General features: G+C 41.7%; 1 protein-coding gene across 1 annotated transcript in view; it reads right to left on the bottom strand.

The window, feature by feature from the left end:
• STRIP1 (striatin interacting protein 1) overlaps positions 1-10,089 on the bottom strand; it is a gene marked incomplete in the record, with an annotated part of 820,756 nt that overhangs the window by 127,066 nt on the left and 683,601 nt on the right. Inside the window, 2 exon segments of the mRNA XM_044076197.1 lie at positions 1,348-1,445; positions 2,622-2,696. Coding sequence (XP_043932132.1) covers positions 1,348-1,445; positions 2,622-2,696 — 173 coding nt within the window.

Raw genomic sequence — 10,089 nt, 5'->3', positions numbered from 1 at the left:
GACCACCTCATATGAGTTAGAACATTTACCTCACTGGGTTCTGCAATCAGATTATGCACATTTTAGGCTCCAACAAACGTACAGAGTTGTTCTGGAACTTGGACCTGGTAATTAGACTGTTAACGCAATTACTGTTGTGTGTTTTGAAGTGAATATATCTGTTAAAAATGTTCTGAAAATATATAAAGTAAAGAAAAAAAAAACACTTTGGTCAGGTGAGATGAACTGAAGGCTCTAACCATTACTTTAGCTGAAGAATAAAACTTGCCACACCTGTTTATATGGCTCTTGTACTCGTACAGCAGCACAGTATAATATTTTTGACCTATGTGTCCTCAGTTGGATCAACAGAATCAAAGAGGTCAGCTCAGGAATTCATGGTGATGAACTCACTTTATTCAGTCAGCAATTTGTGAATGGTGTTCACGTTACATGGGTCTATATGACAATTATGGTACTTTCAGACTGTCAGGATAGCATCCTCAATAATTGGTTTTACAGATGGGATGACTTGCAGCTCACACTCCTACTACAGAAACATTCTCAATTGTTTCTTTGGTTGTGGGGGGTGGAAGTTAACTGTACAAGGATAATTCATAGACTAATCAGTCATCAACCAAAATATCTCTCCAAACAAGGGACATCATGAAAGCAACTAAAAAATTAAAAGGAGTAGATCCTTAACTACCTCCAGGACTAAAACTTCAATATCTTCAAACTCTTTACAAGAGCAAGAGTAGAAAAGTCTCCTGACCATTAACTGCAGCAGCATGCTCCCACATGGGCGAGTTCCAGCTGCAGCACACTGGATATCAAGAAATAAAGGAAAGCACAGCCTGGAAGCATGACCATCAAAGAAAAACAGGTAGAAGTGGCCTACACTGGATCATCTGAGAAGAATGACAGACTGTGAAAGTTGGAAAGGTTGAAGTAAATTGTAGAACAATCATGGAGGGTGCCTGATATTACATTTGTTTTACATTTTCTAACATTTTTTACCTCTGATGTGGAAAAACCAGAAAAGTAAATCACCCATGTGGTACTTGCTGACACCTTATACAATGAAAATCTAGAATTCACTAGTTTATAGTGTTGGTAAAACACTTCAATATGAAGAACTGCAGTATACCCAGGGTGGTCTTGAGCACATGGCACTACTCTAATACATGCAGAATGCTCAGACAGGGTTATAACATGGACAGCAGTGCGACCAATATATAAAATTCAGAAAATAATTTATTTAGTTCAAAGATTCACCACTTATTTACTGCAAGATGGGCATGAATTACAGAATTATGCATCACTTCAACTTTCACTCCATTAAAAATGCCTGATAACTATACTTACGGCATTTCTTCAGGAAGAACATCAGCCAGAATGTTGATAGAGTCTGTCTTTGCTTTTGATGTTGGAGCAGCAGCCAGAAGTATCTTTAGTAATGCAATCTAGGACATAAAAAGACTTTCTAATTATGCAGCTTTTCACTCATTGGAGATATAGCCAAGGTTTAATGAACACCTATTTAAAATATGCAAGTATACTAAACAATGAAAGAAAGTTCAAGAAAGCAAACAGAGATTCTTCTGTACATATATGATTTCTAAATTACAATCAGAAAATATATATAGCATGGGAGACAGCAAGAAATGTCACCCATAAACTGAATGGTCCGCCTACAACAGAAATTAAAGCAATATGCTTTGTCTGATAAAGTAACAGCTGCCATCTGTGATGCAAACAAACCAACTTTGTGTGCGTGTGTGTGTGTGGTGATGGATTTGAATGGTCGCATACAACTTGTTTCCCTTCCAGGAAGTACACTTCTCTGTTGGGGGGGGGGCGTAGTGGGCTCTTTCGCACACTTTGTAACTGCCTACGACAAACTAAGGCAAGTTATAAAGAAGCAGACAGCCACAGTGGGACATATGAATATTCTTCAACACTGTTACTGTCATGTACTCGTAGGGGAAAGGGGTTAATATTACACAGTACGGAATGACTCATACAACTGCCATCCTACTCAGAAGGTATGAATTGGAAAAGGATGAGAGTTTTCAAAACAAAGGTTAGACCAAAACATGCATGAAAAATAAACTAAAGCATGGCATTATCAAGGTTTTTCAAACATGCAGTTACATTGGCTGTTTTGATTCTATAATGTTAACTTACAGTAACAAAAGGTACACAGAACTCAAGACTACAGATTTTATATTGAGTTGCAGAAGAAATGCAGTTGTTTATAAAACTGTCCATCTACTAAGCGCTGTTGTCTACGGACTGAAATTTAATTTAATATGTTGTCTTGATGTGATGCTGAGGCAACATCCTTGAATTGCAAATTTTCTATCACAGCCTTAAATTAGAGATTCTACTAAAATATTTTGAAGTAACACTCAATCAAAACTTGACAGCTGCTTTAACTGGCAAGAAATTGCTAACAAAACTAGAAAAAAGCCCCACTTAAGTTGGTTATATTTAAGTGGAACCTATTTTTCTGCAAACTTTCTGAGACCATAGTGTGAGAGTCATGCTGCTGCAGAAGATAATGGTATAAACACTGAAGATGAAGTAATGTTGAAACAATTTTATCATCACTGTGGTGACTCCTACCTCTCACTTACCATGTACTGAGGTAAACAAGGCAGCATTGCCTGGTAAAGGATTTCAGCAGGGACCTGTTCTACTTCTTCTTCTCCCTGGAAAATAAAAAGTAGTACAGCTAAGAAAAGATGACAACATTTTCACACTAGAAACAAGCTACACAGCTGGCTTTCCTCTCCTCACCTTAGCAATCATGTTTAAAGGCAGTGCTCCATTAATAACTTGAACATAATTGTCTCAGGTTTAAGGTACTACATTTGCAAATTCTAGATGTTGTGTTTTGGAAAGCTATCCAAAAAGGTCTTTGCCCACTTTTAAGTTTGCCTCATGCCATATTGTCACTTACATACCATTCCATCATGTATAACATTACCTGATCCCAGCAGTGTAGTGCACAACAATAGTACAGTTGTGTACACTTACCATAAATGTAGATGTTAGAGTGTATTCACTGTTGTAGTCATTACATTTGGGTAATCTGCTGGCAGGTTGCCCTCAGTCGGCCTGATTAACAAAGTCTTGGGTCCTGCATCAGTTGCTGTCCCTTCTTCCATGATGTCAGGTCGTCAGGGGTATAAAACATGCAGCTGACGCCATTACATCAGTTTTTCTTGCCCCAGATGTCAAGTGCCCCCCAAATGGGGAGCAAAATATACATAATTAAAACACAAAAATATACCTCCAAACAAAAGCAAATACACCAAAAAGGCTTTTAAGCATAGTAAAAGAAAGCAGTGATATAGTAAGAGAAAAACAGGGGGCTGGAGGAAAGGTAACCAGGACTGCAACAGTGAATACACTCGAACATCTACATTTATGGTAAGTGTACACAAAGTACAGTTTTGTACCTACCATAAATGTAGATGTCCAATAGGTATGCATTTGCAGTCCTTACATATGGGTTGTCCTGCCTCAGGCAGCCCTTCGGTCGGCCGGATTCCAAAGTCTGGGTCCGGCTTCGGCTGATGTCGCCCTTTTCCCCGACGTTAGAGCGCCCGGGGTATAAAAGCGTCAGCCGACGCCATGTTCCTCAGTTTTTCTTGCCCCAGATGCCAGGTGCCCTCTGAAGAAGGCTAAATTTTGAAGAAATGAATAAATTCCAATCATGCAAACCAATAAATAACAAATACACCATAAAAGATAACCCCAGCTAGCTAAAAAGAGGGATAGGTACCCAAAGAATACCACAGAGGGGTAGGAGGGAGGGAAAACCTGACTGCAGATGCATACCTATCGGACATCTACATTTATGGTAGGTACAAAACTGTACTATGTCCTTCAAGGATGCATCTGCAGTCCTTACATATGGGTAGAATACCATAGCCAAGCTGGGGGTGGTAGGACCTAAGAAAAGGATGGTGTAGCTAACATGCCCTGCAGGACTGCAGTAGCAAAGCCAGCTCTGGATCTGGAATATAAAGGCAAATTGTAATGCTTGGAAAATGTATGCACAGAGCTCCATGTAGCAGCTTCTAATATGTCCTTTGTAGCCACCCCTCTTAAGAAGCCTGTGGAGGTGGCTGTTGCTCTGGTGGAATGAGGTCTGATGTTAGCTGGCACAGCTTTTCCATGAAAAGAGTAACAGAATCTAATGCAATTTCCTATCCATTTTGAAATTGTTTGTTTGGAAATTGCTCTTCCTTGTACACCAGCAGCGTATGCTACAAACAGTTGGTCAGTTTTTCTGTAAATCTTAGTTCTGTCCAAGTAGTAACGCAACTGTCTGTGAATGTCCAGGGTATGCAGAAGTTTCTCTCCTTTATTTTGTGGATTTGGAAAGAAAGTAGGCAGGTGGATAGCTTGGTTCAGTGAGACCCTGGATACAACCTTTGGCATGAATGGTATATCTCCAACTCAGCTAACCAAGTAAAACCCACTAAAACCAAGTAAATATTGTAAAGAACACCAGTATGAAGCATTCGGCCACGACAATGCAGCAAAACAATAAAACATTAGGTACAAACATAAAAGATGAGCTCACGCACGTGACTGCACGCTCAGATTTATTTAATTGCAACCTCTTCCTATTATATATCATAAAAGTTAAATGAAAATCATTGTCAATGGAAGGAATTAGGAGTTAAAATTGCAAAAAAAAAAAACAGTTTTGTAGTTATTAGAATGAGTGCACATTTAGAAATGTAGGTGACTGTCTCATATAATAAAAATAGAATAAAGTAGAATGAAAAGAGACTCATCCCTTTTACATAAAAGCTTTAGCGTTTAAAATTTTTAGTAAATAAATAAACAAAAAACATTTTATAAGTAGAAAGTATACACCTAGAAAGAAAAATTAAATAGGAAAATCAAATGAATTAAAATCGCATTTAAAAAGTTAAAAGTATGTCACATAAGGTTATACATTATAATGGAATAAAAAAAAATAAAAAAAAAAAAAATCGTTATGTATAAATATCACTACATATATTATATATATAGTGTATGATAAATAGTGTAAGAAAAAGAATTTATGTGTATAGTATCTCCATAAATCAAAAAAAATCGCCAACATGTAAAACACTGAAAATGTAAGAATAGAAGAATAGACTAAAGTAACTCTCATCTATTTAGGAATAAGTGTATTTAAGGTTAACTTATTAAGCGTGTCTACCCTGTGTGCAGTGAAACTGTGAATTAATACATATTAAATGGTTCTCAATATGAATTATTTATAAAAAAAAAAAAAAAAAAAAAAAAATGAATGAAGGATTGGTTCTCAAAGAGACTCTGTCCTTATGGAAAATGAGAAATGGTTGTACTGCCATGAGGGCCTGTAACTCAGATACTCTTCTTGCTGAGTTTATGGCCAGGAGGAAGGCAGTCTTCCAAGATAGGAATTGTAGTTCTGAAGATGCTGCTGGTTCAAATGGAGGTAGAGTTAATTTTTCCAACATGAAGTTAAGGTCCCATGTAGGCACTGGTTGTGTCCTTGGAGGGTTGATGTTTTTTATCCCTCTTAGAAACTGCCTTAGCAGAGGATGAGAAAATACAGGTGGATCAGTGTTGTACTCTGCTGAAATAGCTGAAGCATGAATTTTTATGGATGAGTAAGATAGGCCATTATGGAGCATTTCAGCCAAGTATTTAAGGACATGTGGGATGCTCATCACTGTCGGATCCTGACCCTGTGTGGTGCTCCAGGTTCGAAATCTCTTCCATTTTGCTGAGTATGCCTTTCTTGTGGAAGGCCGCCGAGCTTCCATGATGATATCCTTTACCCTCTTGGATAGTTTATCCTGTTGAGGAGTCGAGGTATTTTCCAGGCTGTCAGCTGCAAGGTTTTCAGGCTGGAGTGCAGAGTTTTGTAATTGTGCTGTGTCAGAAGAAGTGGCCATTGTGGTAGAGGCCACGGGTTCGTGCGTGACAGGCTCTTTAACAGTGGGTACCAGTGTTGTCTTGGCCAGACCGGAGCTATCAGAATCACTTTTGGTTGCTCTGTCCTGATCTTCAGTAAGACCTTGGTCATTAACGGAAGAGGTGGGAATGCATATACTGTTAGAGCATTCCAGCTGAAGGATAGGGCGTCCACTTTCCATGCTTGTGGATGGTATGTCCTTGTGCAGAATTTCTTCAGTTGATGGTTGTGGGGGGGGAGCAAACAGATCTATGCCCGGCCTTCCCCAGGATTGTGCTATCTGAAGAAAAACGTCTGGATGCAACATCCATTCGTGTGGGTCCATGGTGTTTCTGCTTAGGCTGTCCGCCAGTACATTGTCCTTTCCTGGTACGAACTGGGAATGCAGCTCTATATTGAGGTTTAGGGAAAGTTCCCAAAGATTCATTGCCAGCCTGCAAAGAGGGTAGGAATGGGTACCTCCTTGCTTGTTATGTACCACATAACTGTGGTATTGTCTGTCTTTATTAACAGGTGACCTTGATGCAGGAAATGTTTGAAGGCCTCAATTGAATGTATCACTGCCAACATTTCCTTTTGGTTGATGTGCAGGCACAATTCCTTTTGAGTCCACTGCCCCTGAATACATCTGTCCTTCATGTGCGCTCCCCATCCATGGTCTGAGGCGTCCGTTGTAATGGTTTGGCTGATTTGAGGCTTGCTGAAAGGCAGCCCCATGTTTGACTGACTTGCTTGTGCCCACCACAGAAATTCCTTGTGAAGGCATGGAATGAGGGGGATCAAAGCTTCTAGCCTGTGACTGTGTTGAGACCACAGACTCCTTAGGTACCATTGCAGTTTCCTCATATGCAGCCTTGCTTGTGGAATCAGCAGAATGCAAGATGCCATGAAACCCAGGACCTGCAGGATTTTCCTTGCAGTCAGCTGGGTTTGTGTTGTCAGATTTTTGAAATAATCAAGTAATTGTTCTTGTTTTTCTTCTGTGAGAAAAGCCATTTGGGTGGTTGTATCCAGCTTTGCACCCAGAAAAATTATTCTTTGGGATGGAACAAGTCTTGATTTGTGAATGTTGATTGTGTATCCCAAGGCCTGTAGAAGGCGGATGCATAGTTCAAGTGTTTTAACAATGCTTGTTGGCTGTCCGCTTGTATAAGGCAGTCGTCCAGGTATGGGTATATTTGAATCCCCTGAAGTCAGCAATGTGCAATCACTGATGCCAGGCATTTCGTGAATACTCTGGGCGCAGTAGATAAGCCAAAGGGCAATGCTGAGAATTGATAATGCTCTGAACCTGCAAGGAATCTGAGGTGTCTTCTGCAACTTTGTCTGATAGGGACATGCAGGTATGCCTCCTTGAGGTCTAGAGTTACCAGCCAGGACCCCTTGCCCAGCATGGGAAGGAGCTGCTGTAAGGTCAGCATTTTGAATTTTGGCACGATAAGATAAGTATTCAGTGCGGACAAGTCCAGAATAGGCCTCCATTGTTTTTCTTTTCTTGGAACAAGGAATAGTCTGGAATAAAATCCTTGGCCTTGTTCTGTGAAAGGAACTTTTTCTATTGCCTTCATTTCTAGTAGTTTTGAAATCTGCTTGAAAGCCTCTGCCCTTTGATTTGGTGGCAGGTTTGGCATGCCTTGTCTTTTTGGTAATGTATGAAAATGGAATCTGTATCCTTTGTCTATTTGCAGTATCCATTTGTCCTTTGTAATACTGTGCCAATTTTCTGAGAATAAAGATAGCTTTCCGCCCAAAGGTGCTTCCAATTGAGCCCTGGTTGGCGGAATCAAAGTCAAGTCATTGAGTTTGTCCTTGTGCAGTAGATGCAGGTCCTGCACTACCTCTCTGGGTTGGAGGCTGCCATTGACGTCCCCTGTAGGAGCCTCGAGCTTGCCCCCTACCTCTGCCATGCCTGTTTTTGCCTCTTTGAAATCTGCCTGTGTCCGGAAAGCACCAATTTTTAGAAGGCCAATTTCTGCTGAATCTTGGTGGTTGGACCTGGAGAAAATCTTTGACTGTTTGAACTGATTTTGCCTTTTCTTCAAATTTCTTTAAGACCTCTTGAGCCGTGGAACCAAATAACGTTTGTTTTTCCAGTGGTGCATCCAGAAGCTTTGCTTTAACATGATCTGGCAGTGTTTGTTCCTTCAGCCAAGCATGTCTACGTATGACTGCACCTGTCATTGCTGACCTACATGAAGCTTCCAATGCATCATAACCACACTGTAAGAAATGGTTGCTAACCTGTTGAGAGTTATGCACCAGATCCTGGAGGGCCTTGTGGTCTAGGGGTTCAGGCGAGGATAGTTTTTTATGCATTTCATCTAACAGATACTCTTGATACTGTATCATATGGAATTGACAATTTAAAGCTCTCATAGAAAGAGTGGAAGAAGTATACACTTTTTTTACCCCATCTCTCTAAAGCCCTGAATTCCCTTTCAGAAGGAAGTGGATTCTTGGCAGTGGTATTTGTAACCCCTTTAGGGCCCTGGGAAATAGTTTCTGGGTCAGCAGAGTGGCCCTTGTAAAGGTATAGATGTGAGTCCGGGACCCTGTAGTACCTTGTCAGATTTGACAGGAGCCGAAGGAAGGGAGTCAGGGGAAATACTAGACTCAAAGTACACATCTTCTATAACATTCAAAACAGGAGGGATAGCCAAAGGTCTATGCTGAGGTAAATGTAAAAAGGTCCTTAACCACTTCCTGGAATCAGAGAATTCCTGGCCTTGCCATTTGAAATGCTCTCTCATGGAGTGAAGGGTCTCCCCAAAGGAAAACTCTTCAGGTGGGGAGGCCGAAGGAATAGATTCCTCTGCATCAGAATCCTCGTAGGCTGGAAGGGCATCCTCCTGGTAGTCTGAAAGGGCAGAGTCATCTGAGGCCTCATCAGAAGACTGGGGATCTGTCTGCTCAACCCTGGGCCTTTTGCCTGGAGGAGGTTGAGAGCCCCTGTCTGGATGAGGTTGAGAGCCCCTGATTAAGGAAATAAGGTCCTCAGCCAAACTTAAGATTTGTGAACCGGTAGAGGATCTTTGAGAAATAGCCTTGGGAGTGAGAGATTTTGGCTGTTTAGCAGCTTTAGCCCGTGTAAAGGCCTTAATGGACATGGATACAGGAGGCCTGGCTGCCCCACGTGCTGGGGTAGTTTTATCAACAGAAATGGCGTCGGATATTTCCTGAGCACCGGTTTCAGAAGGAAATTCTATGACCGACTCAGGCATGGCCTCCGGTACCAAAGTTACCAGTTGTGCGGTGTCGGTCTGAAGCGGTAGAGTTTCGGCTTCAGTAGTGACCGAGACACTCGCGGTAGGCCTAGGCATGGAGTCGGCCAGAACCGCGGACCGCATGTGTCGGTCCTTATCCTTTCGTTTTTTGGGTAAATGTGCTGTCGGAAGCTCCGACGGCATGATATAGCAGAAATTTTCCCAAAAAAATTCCTCTGCAAACTCTGCCCGACACCTAAGAGTGCGTTTACTGAAGGAAGCACAGGCTGAACAGGCCGAGACGTCGTGGTCTGGGCCTAGGCAGGGTAAGCAGTAAGAGTGGAAATCCTTATGAGGTATTTGTTTCCCACAAGATAAACAATTGTTAACTTTAACCATTTGATCTGACATCGGCTGAGGCAAGAAAGAGTCCCCAACGGGGTACTTAGCTTTTTTGAAGTCTTTGGTAGCTGAAATCACAGGAGCTGGCCGACCGGCACTTGCGAACTGCTTCTGCTTCGGGCACCTCGCGGCAAGAAAGACTGGGGAACATGGCGTCGGCTGACGCTTTTATACCCCAGGCGCTCTGACGTCGGGGAAAAGGGCGACATCAGCCGACGCCGGACCCAGACTTTGGAATCCGGCCGACCGAAGGGCTGCCTGAGGCAGAACAACTCATACGTAAGGACTGCAGATGCATCCTTGAAGGACATCTGTACTATGTTCTTCGTGTTTCACTGTTGCAGTCATTACATTTGGGTAGATTCCCAAAGCTATGGCTGGGAGGATGGAATTATACAGCATTAGGACCAGCTATAAGGCCCTGCAAAACAGCAGTGGCAAAGCCAGCTCTGGATTTAGAGAAAATTGGTAAGTGGTAATGCTTGGTGAAAGTATGAACTGAACTCCAGGTAGCAGCTTCTAGAATAT

The sequence above is a fragment of the Protopterus annectens genome, chromosome 7.part0, assembly GCF_019279795.1.
Source record: "Protopterus annectens isolate FY-2018-M chromosome 7.part0, PAN1.0, whole genome shotgun sequence".
NCBI classification, from domain to species: domain Eukaryota; kingdom Metazoa; phylum Chordata; order Ceratodontiformes; family Protopteridae; genus Protopterus; species Protopterus annectens.
This window is presented reverse-complemented; position numbering and strand designations above follow the sequence as displayed.